General features: G+C 33.9%; 1 protein-coding gene across 3 annotated transcripts in view; it reads right to left on the bottom strand.

Annotated features, from left to right (window-relative positions):
* Nucleotides 1-16,637, bottom strand: part of LOC112058203 (GATA-binding factor C) — a 155,371-nt gene extending 138,734 nt beyond the window's left edge. The window contains exons 1-2 of one of the 3 annotated variants that reach the window (XM_052882436.1): nt 16,318-16,637; nt 3,629-3,994 (exon numbers count right to left, since the gene is read on the bottom strand). In XM_052882436.1, coding sequence (XP_052738396.1) covers nt 3,629-3,863 — 235 coding nt within the window. In that variant the 5' untranslated portion in view covers nt 3,864-3,994; nt 16,318-16,637. The remainder of the gene's footprint in view (nt 1-3,628; nt 3,995-16,317) is intronic. The other 2 variants (XM_052882434.1, XM_052882435.1) reach the window with 2 other exon arrangements.
* Nucleotides 16,638-21,528: the final 4,891 nt, after the last annotated feature.

Consider the following 21,528-nt stretch of genomic DNA (forward strand, 5'->3'; position numbering starts at 1 on the left):
ATATCGGGTTACGACCCTGCCATTACTATGTAGAGATATTACAAATTTAAATACCGTGCTCTACCCTTCCATATTTTCATCTAATATATAAAATTCTCGTGTCGCGGTGTTCGAACTTGAACTCCTCCGAAACGGCTCGACCGATTTTGATGAAATTTTTTGTGCATATTCAGTAGGTCTGAGAATCGGCCAACATCTATTTTTCAAACCCCTAAATCCTAGGATAGGGTAGTGGTAGGGTAGGGGTATGGTATAGGGATAGGGTAGGGGTAGGGTAGCGGTAGGGTAGGGGTAGGGTAGGGTAGAGGTAGGGTAGGGGTAGGGTAGGTTTATGGTATAGGGATAGGGTAGGGGTAGGGTAGTGGTAGGGTAGTTGTAGGGTAGGGTAGGGTAGGGGTAGAGTAGAGGTAGGGTAGGGGTAGGGTAGGGGTAGGGGTAGGAGTATGGTAGTGTAAGGTAGGGATAGGGAAGAAGTGCAAATAAATAAATTAATAAGTCAAAGCGAAGCTTGAGCGAGTCCGCTAGTTTCCTTATAAAAACAATGATAGAGCCGTGATAGCCCAGTGGATATGAACTCTGTCTATGATTTGTAAGGTGTAGGTACGAATACCGTCCGGGGTATGCAACTCCAACCTATGTGTATTTAAAAAAAAAATATATCACGTGTCTCAAACGTTGAAAAAAACCTGCATAATACCTGAGATGCATAATTTTCTCAATTCTTTACGCGTGTGTCGTCTACCAATCCGCATTGGGCATGGGACTAGAGGACTATTAGCTTAACCTCTCAAATACCGAGAAGAGACTCGTGCTCAACAGTGCGCCGAATATTGTTTACTTGTCTTTTTAAGATAAGCTTTGCTTTACTATGATGTCACCGAGAAATTAGATAGATGTGCCTTATCTAGTTTGTTGATATTTTTCCTTCTATTTTTTGTATTATTTCAATGTATTTTTGACAAGATTAATTCTCTTTCCTTTTAATCACGAACAAAGCCCAAGTTATTCATGTAATTGCACACAAATCCTCACAACAGGCGTAGAAAGAAAAACTAAACTAAGTATTTAGGATTTGAATTTGAGCATTGAGCTTTTAGGGACCCGCACAAAATAATCAAAATCCAAAGAATCGAATCGGCAACGCTTAAATAAGGCCGTTACTACATTTAAAGTGTTTTCTAATACAAATTGAATTATTATTACAACTTGTTGTTTATCAAGGATTATTAAAACACGCAACTACCTTATCTGAATAGATACGCATCGCCCATTAATATATTTACCTACCTCCCTACGAGTATGTGCAGTTATCGTTCTGTTAAGTGACGAAATTTACTTTGCGATATTGATCTCGGTGTCTTATTGAGTTATTTGTTCCGACTTCATATTGAATTCAAAAGTTTGACGGTTTGCTACTCGATCATGTTGGAATGTCAGGTCGGATGTTTTTTTAGATTGCATTTGAAATATGATTTTAAGTTGTAGGTCGTTTACCGTAAGTTCCTCATAGCCTACAAATACAAATAAATATATTTTTTAACTAAATGCATACTAGGTTTAGATGACCGATTATATTAAGAAAAGCCGGAAAGAATTACCAGCTCTTTAAAATACCTTTTAGTGCAGATGACTGTAATTAATTAATTATTGTACCTTTATCTCCGTTTTCTGATAAAGAGATTGTTCTTATTTATATTTATATTAAATTTTATCTCTCGTTCCTAAAGCCTCCTTATTTTTTTAATTTAGTATAGGTAAGTATGCGTAATATATTACATACAATTTAAATAAACGAGATGATAATAACTATATGAAAAGAGATTCAAAGAATGTTATACACTCGTTAATGTGTATGAAGATAAGGCATTACAGTTTATTAAATAAATAAAGTTAATACAATTATGCGGTGCGCGAGGTGCGCCGGCGAGCGATCGTAAAATGTAAAGTGAAAACGATCCGCGTTGTCATCGTAGCGGGTTTATACACACCTCAGCCAACTTAAAAATATGTTTTATTGCCTCTTCTCACAGCCAGAAAGACGACAGGACAAAGCGCACATAAATAATACAACAAAATCGCTCGGAAGCGTAAACTTAATTCGATAGAGTTTTCAAACGTGAACCGCTTTTTTCCAATTTTCAGTGGCGTAAATGAACAACGCAATAAAGAGATGGGGATCAATGTTTTACGTAATTTTATAGTACCCAATCGAGTCGGCCGCTGCCGTCGACAAATGAATTTACCAAATTTAGATATAATCAAACGCGACAAGGAGCCGCGTCGTGGATGTGGACATAACACGATAAGAGGCTGGGTTTACAGACGGGCTAAAATTTTTGTCGGGTGAACGCGTACATAAAGTATGGGGCATTACTGCTGTGAACGCGACGAAATCGATTCCGAGTTCCGTTTCCACGAAGTGACACAGTTTCTCCAGTGTCGCATCCCTACCGACGCACCGCTTAATAAATTAAAGCGCATAGCGCGCATGCGAATCTAGCCTTTAAGGACAACGCTCTAGATGGTGTTTCGTACGCCTTCGGATGAGTAGTTAATTTATAAAAAAGAGCCACCTGTCCCCACGAAAATCTTTATAGCGGCCATAAAATTTAAACCTCAAAAGACAAAAACGAAAAGTACGCGGCGGATTTTTTTCTTTTACGGTCGAGGCCCATTTTAGATCGTGTTTACCTAAGCTGTCACCTTACAGAATGCCGATTTTGACTGGTCGATGCCGGTGAATTAATTGTGGAGTTTTTGAGAGATATTGCCTGATGCGCGATAAGGTTTGGCGGATGGCTGCCGACCAGCCCGGTCCGCTACATCGTTTGTACTCTGACAGTTTCCTTTGCGGAACACGGGCGAACTTAACATATTTAATTGTTACGACTCGCAGTTCTGCTAAGCTGCTCTGTCTTACTTTAAATGGACGTTATTTATGGTTCCACGCGTAGACTATTTTTAGGTTATACAAAAAAGTGACGCCTTTTTTTGTACCACAAATTAAAGTCGAAGTTCTAACCTAGTAAATTACTTAATTTGTAAAAATTGATGCACGTCACGCTTTTCGTTGTGCGTAACGTAATAACATATGTATACAAGTATGTGTTATAAGAGTAGCTACCTACCTGACAATAAACATTTAATTTTTTTTTGATGAAAAAAAAATTAATGAAAAATGTGATATTTTGCTATATTTATAATCGTGAAGTAAAAATATATTCATGCATGCAGATGAACGTCGACAAAATATACTGATTATTTGTTTGCAGTTTTTCTTTTTGTATATTTCATTTAGTTAAAAAAAATATACTTTCGGTCTAGGTTCTAAAAGCACCTCATTAGGACTTCATGGCAACCGACGTCAGCAGCAAAGACAAACAGTTCATATTAAAATATCATGGCAGGTAGGATCAACTTCGAGTCCATTCTGAACACGAGGCGTATCTCTGCGTAGTGTACGAAAACTGCGCAGTTCAGAGAGTTGCAATGTCAGAGCGAACTACAAGTTTAGCGCATGCTATCATGACAGATACGTTACTGGTGACGGTGATGCTAGACCACGGTGTAGTTATTACTAAATCTGAACAATATTGTGAAGGGTATGAACAAGTAAAAGGTTAGTTACCGTGCGAGCCGACCGCCGGCGAGTAGGGTGCGTGCATCTGCTGGTGGTAGTAGCGGGCGCGGCTGTGGTGGCCGCCCTCCAGCGGCGAGTGGAAGAAGTCCCCGTTGGCCTCGGAGCCGACGTCGCCGCCCGGGCTGCCGTTGACGCGGCTGTCGTACCAGCGCTGCTGCGCCGCGCCCGCTCCGCCGCCCTCGCCGCTCATGTCCATGGCCGCCGCTCCGACCTCACAAACCATGCATCGCTTTTTACACACGCACTTTAAGTCCGCACCGCTATCCGCATTTCAGAGTCAAGCGCTTGAGTTGAGTCCGTACAGCCGGTCAATCGTCACCCGGACCGGTAACGTTCACCGACTCATACCCGTATCTGCAAAGAAAACCGATTATCAAAAAAAAAATTAAACCAACGATTAGGTGCGTCCGTGGCGGGCGATATACGCTACATCAAAGAATAAATCACTAAAATAATAAGTCGGTATTATGTCAAAAAAGAGACAATCAATTAAGATAAAAATGGTGCGCTATCTAAAGACGTCCGTGATATCGATACGCTCCCAATTTGATTAACTGATATACCAAACAACACTCGATACGGCTGCGATAACGTGTAACCGCGCATTAAGCGTTGTTAGCCAACCGAGCACTGATTTTTATTACTACTATATTCACTAAAGATATCTCCAACTTGTATCTAGTTACTCACACTCACAGGCACGCATTATTTAACATTTTTTTTTTCTAAAGACATCTGTACCTATAAGTAAAACACATATAATTGTATTAAGACGTGTATATTATTTGAATAATCGCAAATTCTTTGTAAGAGCGTGCCATGTATAGAATACCTATATGTCGAGGTTGCATTCTGTGAAATATCACGTACGAGTAGCTACACATTGATATATGCGAACGCCTCGCGAATAAAAAACCACATATATAGATATATTTATGTATATCTGTTCTTCTGAATAATACAATGAGTGCTCCTTCAAAAAATCAGTTATATTTTTTTAATAATAGAAATCGTAATCGTAATAACTTAAAAACAATATATCTTAAAAACAAAATATCTACGTCATATTATATTAACAAATATCTTACCAACAACATTTTCATATTTAGTAAAAGATATCAGATCCCATGAAGAGCCAAGCTCTACACTCCCTAGCCTAACTTTAAATTAAATATCAATATTGGTTTTAGTTTTTTTTAATTAAGAAAGAATACAATAAGGAACTTAACCTAACTTATCCTAATAACTTATAGTTTTAGTTATATACTTTGATATGATTAAAACCAATATTTTCAAAAAAATCGGTCACGATACTTGAAAATCACAGTCAGTAGGTAGTTTGATAATTGTAACCAAACGATTACTGGTACTTATGCTCGCCTCTATTAATTTATTTGTCTTTAGATTAGATAAGGCTGAAATCCGATTCGATAACATCTAACTCTAGATTGTATCGTGGCTAATGTCCAAATTAATACTGTTCGATACGTAATGAACGATTTAAATCACTGCCAATTCAAGTATGTAGTAGGTACATTTACCTACATATTGTAAATCCCCAACAACTTGCAAAAATTCATTAAAAAATACCTGTTGTTTTAATGAAGTGAAGTGAAAACTCATATTTTAAGGAAATGCTACTTTAAAATAAGTATAATTTAAACTGAAAATCGACTCGGAAGAAGAAAACATCTAGCTATTGATTTAGTGAAGACTGCTTCTAATACATATATTATGTATCAGATAGGTACTGAAATATTATTGAAATAAATTCCATTAAACTTCTGTTTCTATAGAGAAAAAAATTATTTCTATGAATAAAATATATTTTTTAAACTAAAAAGTGTTGTAATAATCGTATTCTGATATTTCCAATATTATTATTCTTTGGACTATAAAGTTACATATAAAAATAGCTTATAATTATAAAAAACAAAGTTACCTGTTTAAATTTTCAATACTATATTATCTGTACTACTCATAGTACGTAAGAACAAAAGAACATTCTAAACAAAAAATATCTCTGGTAGGTAGGAAGTTAAATAACTTACAAGGTATACAAAAGAGCGAAAATGGAGTTAATCGCGATTAATGATCTCTCGTCAAAATAAAGCAAATCATCAAGTAAAGGGGTGTGGATTTTCATCCTCCTTCTAACAAGTTAGCCCGCTTCCATCTTAAACTGCATCATCACTTACCATCAGGTGAGATTGACAAGGGCTAACTTGTAAAGAATAAAAAAAAAAGTATTCATTAAGTATTATTCAAGCTAATAAAAATTAGAACATCCTAATTTTTGGAAGCTGGTTAATTAATATATTTAAAGCTACGGAATCCACAGACGACACGTACCTACTTGTCCGTTTTTTATTGTAGATACAGATCTCCCTTTTTAAAAATAAACTAGGTAGGTACATAATATTTTTGGTAACGTGAATATTTTTGTATCAATACATTTGCTTTACATGACAATGCTATATTTTATTGATATTTTCATACTAAGGTCAAGTGCTAGAGATATTAGAATTGAAACACGTCACAATCATACAGTACCTACCTGTAATACCTATTTAGATAAAATTCGAGTGTTTTGACGCCAGCGCCTTAACAAAATCTTGCATTAAATTTCTCATAGAGGCCGCCGCGGTTTCGTTTGCAAAAAAAATTGTAAAATGAAGTTAAAAAGACAGTTTGTCTTTTTAACCTCGTTATGTATAAAATTTTAATGATATTGAATGTACCGTGAATATAACTTCGATAAAAATAATATAGGCTTCTTTTTATCCTGGAAAATCTATTTTTCCCGCAGGACTAAGTCACGACCGTCCACTAGTATACAAAATAAACGAGCAACATACATTTAAGCAAGCATATTATACGCATTCCAAAATTGATTCAAAAATAAAAAAATACTAAAAAAGAAATTTTTTAACAATAAACGATGACATCAAATTTGTATGATTCATAAAATCCAATTTTATCAGAAGTAATAAGTGATAGACTACTGAATAAATGCTTATTAAAATTATTTAAATCTTGCCCATATAATATAGATGACTTGGGATTAGATTCTTAAATAAAGATTCTTGAACCATTTTTTAATCTTACGTAATTCAAAGTTATTTTAATTGTTAATTCAATATTATGAGTACAAATATACAATAATAAAAATAAAACAGATTCTCACCAAGCATTTGATTTAGATGACGATTAGATTTGTGATTAGATTTTAAAATAAATAGTTATTCTTTATCCATCTTTTAATCTTATATAGTTTACAGTTATTCTAATTGTTTAATCAAAAAATATCAGTATATAATATTGGAAAAATACAACATATATGATTGTAAAAAGATGTATATGTTAACTAACTTTAAATCAATAATAATGATCTGAATATAAAACAGATTCTCACCAGGCAATGCGATAACAGTAGTGTGGGTTTAATCACAACCGCTGAAGTAGCTATCTGACCATCGACTGAAAAATCATTTCTGAGATAATAAAAATCAAACATTTATCGCAAATTGCGTCGATTTCATGTGATTTCCTCGTTATATCGATCGATAAGATGATAAATATGCGAAAAATAACTACCAAAGTGTAAAATGTCTTTTTTATATTTTGTACGGGATATCTTCAAGCTCTATCGCAACCTTTCGTTATAGACCTTAAAAGTTTGATATTTAACGGTATTTTTTTAAAGGTTGCCGAGAAGCTAATTGACTGATGACTGGTGTTATGATTTCTCAAATTATGCCAAGGAAAATGTTAAAAAAAACCGGCCAAGTGCGTGTAGGGCCACGCGCAGTGTAGAGTTCCGTAGGATTAATAAACATATTACATGTTTATTAACACTAAAATACTGACATCGATTCCCCACACTATGGGATAGACAATTAAAAATAATTCATCCTCACTTTGCATGTAGGGAAGGAACCCCAAAATTTATTTTTTACAAATTCTCTTTTTACCACTTTGTAGACGTAATTAATATACATACCCATACTAAGTTTTCAGCTTTCTAGTTTTAACAGACTCTGATTTATCTTACTGACAACTTTTTAAACTAACAACGAACATGGCGAAACTACAAGGGTTCCTTGTGGACCACGGAACCCTAAAACGTTGATGACATGCGGGCGACGGGGGGAAGGACTGACCAAGTTTATTTTGCTACAGTATCTATATCACGAAATCTCGAAACCGCTTGACGCACAAAAATAAAATTTGGCAGGGAAGTAGTTTATAGTTAGTAGACATCCGCTACCCCAGCCGTATTAAGGAGGTTTAAGGGCGGACGAACTCGCGGGCATCCACTAGTTATTCATAATATGGAATTAAATTATTTGTAAAAGTTTCCCATCCGAAACTGAACAAAGAGCTCTTTTCCACTGATCACTTGTATTACATGTTATATTTACCAATGTAACATGTTTTAATGTTACAAAGTAACATTCGTATCCTTTGTATTACATATTACACCAATGCTCGTATTAATTGTGATAGCATTTTTCCACCATAAAGCTCCTGACAGGCACTCACATACATGCATGTAGATGTAATTCCAAGTGGAAACTTTGTAGCCTTGTATAGTTCTTTGCACCCGTATCGATCACCTGGCTAGGTGTCGTGGACCAAATAGAACCAGTTAGGATCCGAGTAAATAAAGCAGTTAAAGCTCATTCTATATGCAATTGCTACATTTACCTATGCTTTATGAAGTGCTACGAATAACTTGTTTATATCTTTATATGTAGCTATTTCAACACATAAAGTCCAAATAAGTAGCCGTGATGCTTTATTCATGTAGGCATTACAAGCTCTTATGAATGGTCAAGTAGATGCTTTCCTAGTACATCTCTCGTTTAAGTCTTCTTTGAGTACTTACTCGAGTAAATATATAAGCATAGCATAGGAAAACTTATTTATGATTATAATACAAATCACGTATTACAATATATGTATATTTTTCTCTAAATTAACTAAATTTTAAAATTATATTACATTATAATCGACTTTTTAAACAAAATTAATTGTTTTTAATTTTTTCAATTTTTTGAATAAATTGCCAGATTTCATTATTTTAATTATGCATTTAAAATTTTATAAATTTAAAGTAACGTTACACTATTAACGTAAATATTTTTAAAAAGTATTCCAAATATCCTTTCTAATTACAAAAAACTTTGGTTTAAAGAAATGAAAGACAAAGTTATCAAAGTTAGTCTATATAGAAGTTATACTTTTTGCAATTGTGTTATATCGTAAGCTCATAAAATGATACAAAACGGATACAAGGTTGCCAAATGTAACAATATCGTTACGCTTATCAAAGATAACATGTTCTGAAGTAGTCACTCTGATACATCGACCATAATACACTACTGTCACGTTGGATACAATTTGTATAGACTACTAGCGGACTCGGTCAAGCTTCGCTTTGACTTACGCCTACCCTTACCCTACCCATACCCTACCCATACCCTACTCCTACCCTACCCCTACCCTACCCATACCCTACCCATACACTATCCCTACCCTACCGTGGAAATCGGTTTGTGCGTTCTTGAGTTATAGCGTCAGGAAGGAAAACCCGACTTATTTTTATATAGTAGAGAAGATTTCTTCAAAATTTCATAACAAGTGACGATTACCTCAGTTTTCTTTTAAGGTTAGAATCTGAGGTTTAAATTCCGTCATTATATTTTATTATAAAGTTTATATAGCCTGTGTCGCCCGGACTATTATACGAATCTTTCCATTCATTAAAATCGGTTCAGTAGTTTAGGCGCTCTGGTGGAACATACATAGAAACATACAAACAGAGACTGTCAAAATCATTACCCTTCCTTTTAGCTTCGCCGTAGTCGAGTAAAAACTACACTGCACTATTTGGGTATCTTAAATTATTATTATAAGCCTTATTATAATAGACTAGCTGATGCCCGTGACTTCTGGGATTTTTACTATCCAGTGAGAACTCCCCTTAAAGGGTGAATTTTGGAAATTCCTGTCTCAGATTTAGCATTTGATGAAGAAAGCTGGTACAACTTTCAAAAGGCTCAAGAGACCGAGCACCACAAGATGTCATGAAATAGACACTACATTATTATATTTGGGCAAATCACTGGATTTCGCACCAAACACGCCTTAATTCAAATACTTAAAATCCCGCTGAATGTCTCACGACAGATTGCAGGAATAATGAGAGACTAAATAAAAAAAAAAAAATTAGCATTATGATAATTATTTACGTGCCAAATTAGACCACAGTGTTTTAAGCTGTGTGTTAATAGATCAGTTAGTAATTGATTGCTGTTTATAGGGATTTTACCAAAAGTAAATATTTCTAGAAAAGATTCTATGAGAAATATTTACTTGGCAAATAGAAAATAATATCTCGATACGACATTTGTTTCGAATGACGAATAAATTGGGTTTTTAATTGAATTCATTAGATAATTTTCTTTTTTTTTGTAAAAGCGTAGATCTTATATATAAAGCTACTTATTAATATTAACGATTGTCAAGTCATTGTCTTATCAATAACCTAAGTATTTATAAAAATTACGTATGTACGTGATATGAAAATTCCGTTATATCACCACAACCAACAATAAATCTATAGATGAGTAATACCTATTATTTTGGTTTTACCAAAATCTGATTTCATATCAATAATGAATTTACATAGGCACAACATTTATAAATGATATGTAAGTATGTACACAGAACCAAGCGTAATATTTACATATATTATGTTTTGCCTACACGAAAACACCCGCCAACCCACCTTAGAGGAGCATGATGTGTCTAAGCTCTCCTATAAAAAAGGAGGCCTAGGCCAGTAGTCGACTATTCATATGAACTGTTCATATAAAAAAGAAAACTTACTATCCTACTACGTCTACATTCAAATCCTACAGAAAATCAATGATTGGAGCCTCAACAATGACGATCAGAGAGGTTTACTTCTAGAATAATACCTACATACATGTTTTCTTTTAATTGCAGAAAAAATGTTACTACAAACCTCACAAAAACATGGAAGCCTAATATAGCCTAGTAGTTCTGTGGGTATTTTTATAAATACCAAAAAGAAAAAAAAGCCCTCATTTGTCTATTTTAATATTTTTGAAAACACTAAATTAAATTCTTAAAACAATAACCAAACAAAAACATCTAAGTATACTAATTAACTTATTATTCCATTACGTGATGTATTACTTAACTTTTTCATTTTCAAAATACATAGTAAAAGCTATAAACAAATTGTTATGGGTAAGTAAGAACTGTTTGTTAACCTACCGTTTGTTAACCCATAGTTTTACATAGGACAGCAATATACACCCCATCAATCGAGCACTATCACACGGGTTATAACAAACATGATGTTACACCCGCTCGGTTATCAGTACTTATTAAGATTAGGCTAACTCCCAATTAAGATAATTGATTCCTCCGACGGTTAGGCCCAAAAAAAATATGTCCGACACAATCTCGACTTTTTATCAGATGTGACGTTGTACCCTACCTTCCTAACCTTTTTGAAGGTCTTTTATAAATTAAACAATATATACTGGCTGATGCCACGCGGTTTCACCTGCGTTGTTCCCGTTCCCGTAGGAATACGGGTATAATATATAGCCTTCCTCGATAAATGGGCTATCTAACACTAAAAGATTTTTTTCAAATTGGATCAGTAGTTCCTGAGACTAGCGTGTTCAAGCAAACAAACAAGCAAACTTTTAAATATAGTATAGATTTAAAAAAGAATCAAAAATCATATAGAATCTACAGAATGTCATTTAACTTGAACGGTAGAAAAATCTAATGCCTACAACAAATATACCTAAATCAAGTAAAATAAAAATCTATTGTTTTTAATTTTGGCATTTTGGTCAAGCGTGATTTGTCTATAGAAGCTTTTTTAACAAAAAGGAACTAAACAAAAAACACTTGCTTAACACAAAATAAGTAAATTAATTGTCGTTTTGGTGAAATTGTCTTAAATTTTAGAATTTAAACTATCGTGAGTGTTATTCATATTAATTGATTATGAAACACGGCTAAAACTCACGTGATATTACGTCGGAGTATGCCCGACTAGTTTCGAACCCATACGGGGCCCTTAGTCATGAGCTGGTTCTTGCATCGCGGCACGATCCAAACATGTTGCCGCATCGTGCCGCGATGCAAGAACCAGCTCATGACTAAGGGCCCCGTATGGGTTCGAAACTAGTCGGGCATACTCCGACGTAATATCACGTGAGTTTTAGCCGTGTTTCATAATCAATTAATTGTCTTAAATGTTATTCGGATACACCAAAATATTTCAACATACCTATTAGTAAAGTATTAAGAAATATATATTGTTCGTAGGTATTTATTAAATGACCTGGCCACTTTAATGGTAACATCCCGAAACAAAGGAGATTATGGGAAAGCCCTCTAAAACTATAATGCGTCGAAAAGATTACGGCTACGAACCTGATATTATTATACGCTGAAGGTTCCGTATCTTAATTTGTATTTTTTAAGTTTATATGAAAGATAAGATAGGATAGATAGGATTTGCTTAGGCAAATGATTGTAACAGAAATTCACTAATTTGAAAGAGATACAGAAACAGAAGAACAATAACGAATACCTACTCATCTATTTTTGAGTTTTTAGTAGGGCCAGGTTTGACAAATCATTGATTACGCAATACTTAAGTTAGCCTATATTTACAGTAAACTATTTTTATTAATTTATTTTTAAACTATGCAGTTATTTTCCCATAATATTCTGTATTCCCTTCCACCTAAAATAATTTAAGACCATTAATGCAAAATATACGAATACCTATATATTCTTCTGACATCATAAATGATTACTATCATCTCCATATTATGTCCCGTTTTAGTATAGCCATTGCATACCAATAATATTAAAATGTACAGGCAACGGTAGGTAATATTTAGATTTGCTTTTGAGGTTTTATGTGTATTACAGAACCCTAAAGCTCTGTAAGCTGCCTCAAACTAATCTTGACGCAGAATGGACCCACTTACTTCACTTCACAACCCGACGTTAAATTGATAGAGTTTGATCGATGCATTCCAAAACGAAGAGGTTTAATAAATTATTAAAACTCCTTTATAAAAGCGTTCAAAACAAAATCGATTGCTTATCTAACCGTTTATATATTCATTAGTGGATAGTAATAATTTGTAGCAATATAAATAAAAAAATCTATTTGATGATAGATCATTTTTTATTGATTTTCGCACTCCCACATTGATTTTACTTTTTAGATGTTTAAAAATTGAGAAGGAGTTACAAATTATTTTTATTTAAAATCTATCAAACATAAAATAGTGTGAAATATAGAAAACATAATTAGTAAAAAATTAACAATAGTCTTTTAATTTATAATAACAGTAATTATAGTTGTAGGTACAAGATGTTTATGCTTATCTATAATCAAATTTGCAAAGATATTAGCAATACGTATACCTTTATAGGCATAAAATTCATGAATTTATTCATTAGATGTCACACTAAACACAGATGTTTATCTTCTTAATATAAGGTGTCAATTATTCTTGTTGTTATTGAGTTCATCAATTTGTGTCTAATCCAATAAATATATGTTATTAGTGCGTCCTTGACGAGTTATGGACTTAGCTTTAGCACCTGCTTCAAGGTTAATAAAACAGTTTATTTCATAACATATACCTACGTCACGTCATTTTCACCGTCAAGCTATTTTAACAACAAATCAAAGGTCTAGGCCTTACTCCTTATAAAAAAAGGATATGGAGCTTACACCCACCTCACTAATTCGATAATAAAAAATGGTAATTTTTGCACACAATCTTTTGCCTCTTCACTTTATCAATATCAATTATTACGAACGCAATTTGATCAACCCATAGACCTCCTTAAACTAGATCTCTGACAAAATCCGTTCTTAGTGGACGTCTATTAACTATAAACTACCTCCCTGCCAAATTTCAACTTTGTACGTCAAGCGGCAATTTTGCAATCTAATCTATCCATTGCTTTCTACTAATAACTTTTTTACAAAGATCAAATTTTTACTTTTTTTAATCACAAACGTACAGGATATAGCTCCCACACATGTATGTCCGGCGGAAGCGTGTACATACGTAACGCACACATGTACAGCTTATCGAAGGTTAATCGATGGCAGCGTTTGCGCATCTCGGACCGCATTCAAATTTCGAACAACTGTCATGGCGTCCGATCGTAACGTCCGAAACTGAATGACACGAACACTGTGACATTGACATTCGGTTGTTGATGCTTTTTATTTAACTGTAACATGGTCTGAGTTCCTGGTAGCCTCGCGAAAGCACTAAGGTCTGGTACAAATGCCTATATACTGAAAATTATTTTATGATTTAATACTTACTGTACTTAAATGTTTTATTTTTGCTGATTGTTATAATCAATGCAATTTTTTTTTGGAAATCCGTTATTTCTAATTTTATACTTAAGTTGACACACATTACAAGCACCTTTATAAGTACCTACTACGAGTATTAAACCTATGTATAGTCATATTTTGCTTATGCTCTATTTTATAATACATAACCAGTTCATATTCACCTAGTAGGTAATTTATGATGATAATCATTTTGATAAATTGTAAAAAAAATATTGATTAAGAAACAAGAATTTAAATTTATAACTTTAATGTATTTGAATGTAGCAAAAATTAAGTAAAATAAATGCTTTTTTATTTTACTTTATCCAAAATTCAAACAATAGTTTCAATTTTGGACTCAACTAATCGCTCAAAAAAAAAAATAACAATTTAAATAAGTAAATTAAATATTCAATTATTTACATGAAAGATAGGTGCGCGTTTAACTCTAATATATGGGTAATAAGGAGACTGTGCTTTCAATGGCATATTATTTATATTTTCAAAATTAATTAAATTATTATTAATATTTTACTCATGTATTACACGAAACATCTAGGTTTATTTATATTCTAGAGAACACATGAGCACAATTGTGAATAAAATACGTATAGGTCACGTCATACAAAAAGAGAGTTCACAATAAGAAAAGCACTAACAAATTGCATCCAGCGTCCTGGGGTTTCACCCGTGTAGTTCCCGTTCCCGTACGGAACTACGGTACGGAAATTAAATATAGCATATGTTACTTGGTAATGATATAGGTTTCAGTAGATATATATTATTTTATATATCTACAACAGTAAAGTGTAGTCTATAATAAATTATAAATATTTAGGAAAATGAAATCGCTGTAAATCCGTCGGCTTATTGATTTGTTTATTTAACGATAACGATGCAATATTAAAACTCACTCGAAAGAGGTAACTACATTAGTTATGCCCACATTTTTGATAGTCTAATGCTTGGCTAAATAAAAGCCTTGGCTAGTAGGGTGATACCTACCTACTCACGTCCGAAGCCCACTACCCAGGTCTTATTTGAGTCAATTTAGAAAATGTACATTGAAATTGCCTCAAACTGGGAATCGAAGCCTATCTCAATTAAAACGATAAAATTCTCAACTGCGTTAGAAAGATCGTCAAGTATCGCCGTAATGTACCTGTTCGTTATATTTAGCAAATATAGAAAATTTTCTTAAGCTTCCCAAAAAGTTTTTATTATTTTTAACCTAAAACAATTTAATAGAAATTAAAAATAAAACCTATATAAAATATTTGAATTATTTTTCTTTATAAAAGGTAATAAATACCTAATGCTTTTGCTTAGGTTTACATATACAAACAGAGATTTGTATAGACATGAGAGAGATATAGAGATATCTCACTTATCAATCTTGGATTGTTTTTATAAATCACAAAATTGTAATGAATCGTAAACCAAATGAAATATGGTAACTAGATAAATACATATATCTTCGTATACTTTAGATATATTTTTATATAAAAAAAAAACCAAGAATATCTAAAACCTTATCCTAAAAAAACAGTCAACAAAGAAGCTGCAATAAATTATATATAGGTAGATATTACAGAATTTATAATAATTTGTCGATAATAAATAGTTAATTATAATTTGTTGACATAATTTTGATACAAATACCTACCTACCTATGTATATACGAGAATATATATTCGAAAGTAAAGTATATATATTTGTTATAATTATCGTTGTTTACCTTTTTTGTATGTGACTAAAAAATAACATTGTTAAATTGGTCGTGTATTAAATTCGTTAACAAAAAGTCAATACGCTACCGTACTCATGTCCCGACGGGCAAGATATATGTCCAGCCGTTTTATTTATGTGTTTAAACTCCATTTATAATGTATCTATGCGTGTCCATTAATTAAATTATGCTTATTTATACTCGTATTAATGTACTATCTTGATCTTTTTAATTTTACAAAGGTAGCATGATTTCTTGGATAGTTTTCACCTCAATTACTGAGCAAAGTAGGTTAGCAGACATAAAAAACTTTGTTTATAAAACATAAAAGTCGTATTATTAAGTAAAATGAAACTGATTCACTGTATAAATGCATTTTGTCGTAAATTCTTATACGATTTATGATAGTTATAAGTCCAATCAATGAGGTGGAATATGTATTGATTTGTTATTCCTATTTTTGTATTAAAAGTTAAACGTATCTTAAATCAAAGAAAATGGGGGTACCTTTAATGTCCTTCTCAGATGTATATCACTGAAATATCGTTCACTATCACTTATAATCACTGTATTATCATAACACACTGAAATCATAGGCTCCATTCCGTAAAGTCCATTTTAGTTAGACGCAACATCACAGGTCACAATAAATAATTTATTTATTTATAAGCAGCTAATGGATAGGTGAGATGTAGATGTTTAGATTATGGTGTTTTGAATGAGAGCAGTTTGATAGTTCATTGCGCAGGCGCGGCGCGGGTAGACAAGCGACCGCACGTGAAGCGGCGTCGTTGGGACGCAACCCGACACTAAACCCGTCGTATGACTTTTTGTACAAACGCGCGCAGTCGGCCGCCCTCGGCTGCACTCGGCTCCGCGGGTCGCCGCTCGGATGTAGACGCCTTCCGATTGGTGGAAATCTACGTCGGGCGGCCAACGAGGGCGGGACGATACTACGCGATGGGAGTGTTCTCTTTTTAAATTTTCTTTTTCTCTTTTTGGGCGGGCGCGCAGTGGTGTGCGTCAGTCGACGCTCTCGCGCCGCGAGTGATGGATGGCGGGAGAGGAACAATGGAGGCGATTTTTGTTATATTTTGTTATGAGTAACGCTAGCCCGTCGGCTCAGCAATACCTACTTGAGATTAATTGCCAATAATTCATTGCATATGGGTTATTGGCTATAGAAATCTTGTTTTATGTTACCATTCCAGTATTACTGTTACTTTAAGAAGAAACCTTTTTTGTACGAGTCAGCCAAGGATGTTCATAAATATCTTAGAGATTAATGACCTGCATTGTAATGTAAATATTAAAGAAAACAATGAAATGACGTCGTTAAAGTAAACTATATTATTAGGTACCCAGTTAAGTAGGTAGGTATGTTCTTATTACCCAGGAATAAACAATATTTCAATATAAAATATATATGATTCACCTATAGATTCGAGTATTTTTAAAAATAGGGTATTTTAGTATTGGTAGGTACAGGTAATTTGTATCAAATAAATCCAATAACATTAAATTTTGTCTTTTAAACTTATTTAATAAATGTACATATACATATCTCGTGTCTCAGTATTTGTAACCAAGGTCCTCGAAACGGCTTGACCGATTTTTAAGAAAATTTCATAAAAATCGGTCACGTTGATGCCTAATAAGATGCCTATGTTCGGTAGGTCTGAGATTAGGTGGGAAACTATTTTTACCCTCCAACCCCCATCCCCCATATTTTAATCCATCTATTTTTCTGTAAAAGTAAATGATATATGGCAGAACAAAGTTTGCCAGATAGTTTCTCGTTTTCAGTAGATAAATTTTATTTTTAGCTTGCTAATTTTATGCAACATTTAGATAAGTTTTTATGTATCTAACATTCAGATAATTTTAGATAAGTCACACGTTTGACGACCTCCGGTGGGCAATTAGGTTGTAAGTTTTGCTTTTACAGACGGGGGTTATTGGTTCAGACTTTACACATAACATATGATAAATTTAATATTATTATTTAAAAAAGCAATATAGTTAAAAACATTCTGACACATCACATCATCATTTTTTACATGTTTTAATTAGTATTACTAATATTTTAAGCAACCAATGACACGTCTGCCTTCTTTTGCGGTCATTTTAGTACTAATTATGAAGCTACTAAGTAGCAGGGCAGCTGCAAACAGGGGGAAGTGACCAATTCTAGGAAATGCGCACCATGATGTGCATGTGAGACTACACGTTCCTGGTTAAGGGCTAACCTGGTCTGGTTTTGGTTGTGGTAAGTTATTATCCAAACAACGATGATTTGAGATGATGCACCTATATTTATAATAACATTTAACATTAGTTGAGGACTATACTTACTAAATATAAATATAAATAGCGACGTGATAGCCCAGTGGACCTTTGCTTCCGATTCCGGAGGGTATGGGTTCGAATCCGGCCCGGGGCATGCACCTCCAACTTTTCAGTTGTGTGCATTTTAAGTATTTAAATATCACGTGTCTCAAACGGTGAAGGAAAACATCGTGAGGAAACCTGCATACCAGAGAATTTTCTTAATTTGAAGTAAAGTGAAATCTTCCAATCCGCATTGGGCCAGCGTGGTGGACTATAATTAGCCTAACTCCTCTCATTCTGAGAGGAGACTCGAGCTCAGCAGTGAGCCGAATATGGATTGATAATGATGATGATGATACTTACTAAAGCCAAATTGAATGGGCAATGTTAAACAATAAAAAAAATATAAATTAAGGTAGAAAACGCATACCTAACCTACCTAATTTACTTTAAACTAGCTGACGCCCGCGACTTCGTACGTGTGCAATTATGTTGTTCATAAAACTCACGGAAACCATGAATTCTTCGGGACAATAAGTAGCCTTTAAGTTGTCCATGACCTCCTCTATTTTTATTGGCTTCAGCCGTTCCAAATATTAGCCCGGGCAAAAAGAGAGATAGACAGACAATTCAATTTTATTTATGTATAGGTATGTTCTCATTGATAATATTTTTTTTATAAAATGTTATTTAAAATATATCAACTATTTCTAATAGTTCTAGGCTTATTATAGCATCAAATTTATTTTCCTCAATTTATGAACAAGTTGTTTAAAATGATCATTAAGAAGTGTGAAATGATTAGCGATTGAAACCCTTATTCTTAATTTGTTTGTTGATAAATATTGCATATATTGAGTTTGGATTTAGTATAAATACCTAGTAGGTACCTAATAATTATTTCTTGAAATTAATATATTTTTTCTTTTAGTTGCTAAATATTAAAATATTATTTAAGTAATTTAATTTATTTAAAAAAATTACTTTAACTAATTACCTGCTAAGTAAAAAAATTAGGCAATTATTGTAGATGTTTTTTGAGAACGACGAATTGCAAGGTCTTTCTCAGCCGGTAAGTTTCTTAAAAATAAATAATTAGGTATTTTTATAATGTAAGCAATTGCAGTTACCTTCCTTGTAAATTTAATTGCTAATTATTTTAATTATTGTTTTTATCCACTATTTCTATTTTTATATATTTTTTTACGTTTACCAAAAATTAGAGAATCAAAATAATGAATAAAAATGCGGACTGCTTAGATACTTACGTAGATATGTTGCGCAAAAAAATTAAGAAATGAAATATCATTTTTCCGATGCCTATAGGGATATTCAAGTTTTTTTAATTTTTTCGTGTTCAGATAAGCATCAACAAGAAGTATGCTTTATTATAATTGCACTATGAATTTAACCAGCTAGTTAGCTAGCTTTGTTTAGTAAATTTGTTAAAGTTAGGTATTATAATAGGTATAATTAATAACAAAATACACATTTCATTTCCAAACATTATTAACATACTGAGAGCCGTGATAACCCAGTGGAAGAAGAAGAAGAAGAAATACTTTATTGCACACAAAAAATACAATCACACTAATATTATAAAGCCGAAAGTTTATGTGTGTGTCGACGAGAGGACTGGCGAAGAAAGAGTGGATATGATTTCTGCCTTCAATTCGGACGGCATAGATTCGAATCCGATCCGGGGCATGCACCTCCAACTTTTCAGTTATCGCTTAAACAGTTAGCGGGTTATCTGCTGTTAAGTGATTACCACCGTTAATGGTCATACATGCTTTAACAGCTTGCTGTGTTTGTAGCTTTTAAGGAAGCTTCTCCGCTCGAAATCAAGAGGGCCATCTGCTTACTTCTTACCCCTAATAGAGACTTAAATCGATAGTTGGTACTATGGTTTGTCTTTTAAGCAAGACATTCTCAAATGAGGTAGATTCTACAAGAATGTAGTCAAAAATTACGTATATAAAATTCCGGTATTACCTTACTACCTTCAGTAGATATTATTTTAATGATTTTCAAAAAAATGTGAAGTGAAGCCTGCAGATGAAAAAATATTAGTTTTGCACAATTCGTACATTTTAGGTGACTTAAAGGCTACCTACGCTTTAGTAGGTAGCACGAAAATAAATAGAACAAAGAAGATATATTTTCCAGTCCCCACGACACCCACACTCCGAGCGGGCAACCAGTCTGAATAACATTTAACCCCTTTTCAAATGTAAAAGCATTACGGAATGAAAAAACAGCACTTATGTACCCCGCGACGCAGATAAACCATCTCCCGTACAAAGCGTACAAAGATACAATACCTCTGAAAGGGTTCAAGAACGCACTTTTAAATTAACCCCGAACAGCGCTGCAAGGACTGAAAGACCTATTTCGTGACGTAGAATTTTCAACCTTCTAGACACCCCGCTAGCGATCAAAACGCGTCGCATATCCTTGCGTTTGAAAAGCGGCATAAAATATTAGTCGTCGCAGTACCTCTGTTTAAAATAGGGCCGTTTATATTTTTCCTTTTCATGTTATTGTCTCTGGCTGGCAGCGCTTGCAACCGTCACGTTCCAATTTTGAAAAGTGTCGGAACAAAATGGTCGCCGCTTTGTGCTGCTCCCTCGCTCGGCTGCGTTGAATTCGCTAATTTAGCAGATGCTAGCTTTGGCTTTGATGTCCCGCTGTATACGACGTCTAACTACGTTCCATGAAAAAGGTATTTCCCATCCAGTTTCCCCCGCAAAGGAATAACTGAGCGGAGCTCGGAACGTGATTTGTAATTATTCCTACCGCATACCGACGTCAAAAGTATCATCTTAGCTATAGGTGATACAACCTTCCATCAAAGCGGGCTGGTAACCAAATTGGAACATCACTGTGCCGTGTTTACAACTCGATAAAAAAAATATATAACAAAGGAGCCGAATTTAAATTCCAATCGAACTTTGACACATGTCTGCCACCATAAACAATGAAAATTCAAATCATCGTTCAGTTCGACAGCCGCCGACCTAATGCGATTGTGGCTTGCGCTCGTAGTCTATGGCTCTTCATCTATAAATGGGAGCCTTTTCTTTCGCTTTTTCTTCACAAAATCTGAGTCGAGATCGGCCGATAAGCTATCTCGTGTGAGATGGTCTCAATATCCACAGATGGCCTTGCTCTCGAGTAATCTCTGTGCTCAGCGTAGATATTTTTGTCATTTTTTGCTGTAGTTTCTTTGGAAACGCTTTGTAGTCTAATAAGGACATTATTTTGACGGGATCACGCCGTTGTAATAATGTAAACACTGATTGAGTACAGATAAGTAAGACAATCTGTGGGCTATGAATTGGACTTTTTGTTGTTGTATGAATTCGTTCCATATTCAGCGCTAAG

The sequence above is a fragment of the Bicyclus anynana genome, chromosome 7, assembly GCF_947172395.1.
Source record: "Bicyclus anynana chromosome 7, ilBicAnyn1.1, whole genome shotgun sequence".
Taxonomy (NCBI): Eukaryota; Metazoa; Arthropoda; class Insecta; order Lepidoptera; family Nymphalidae; genus Bicyclus; species Bicyclus anynana.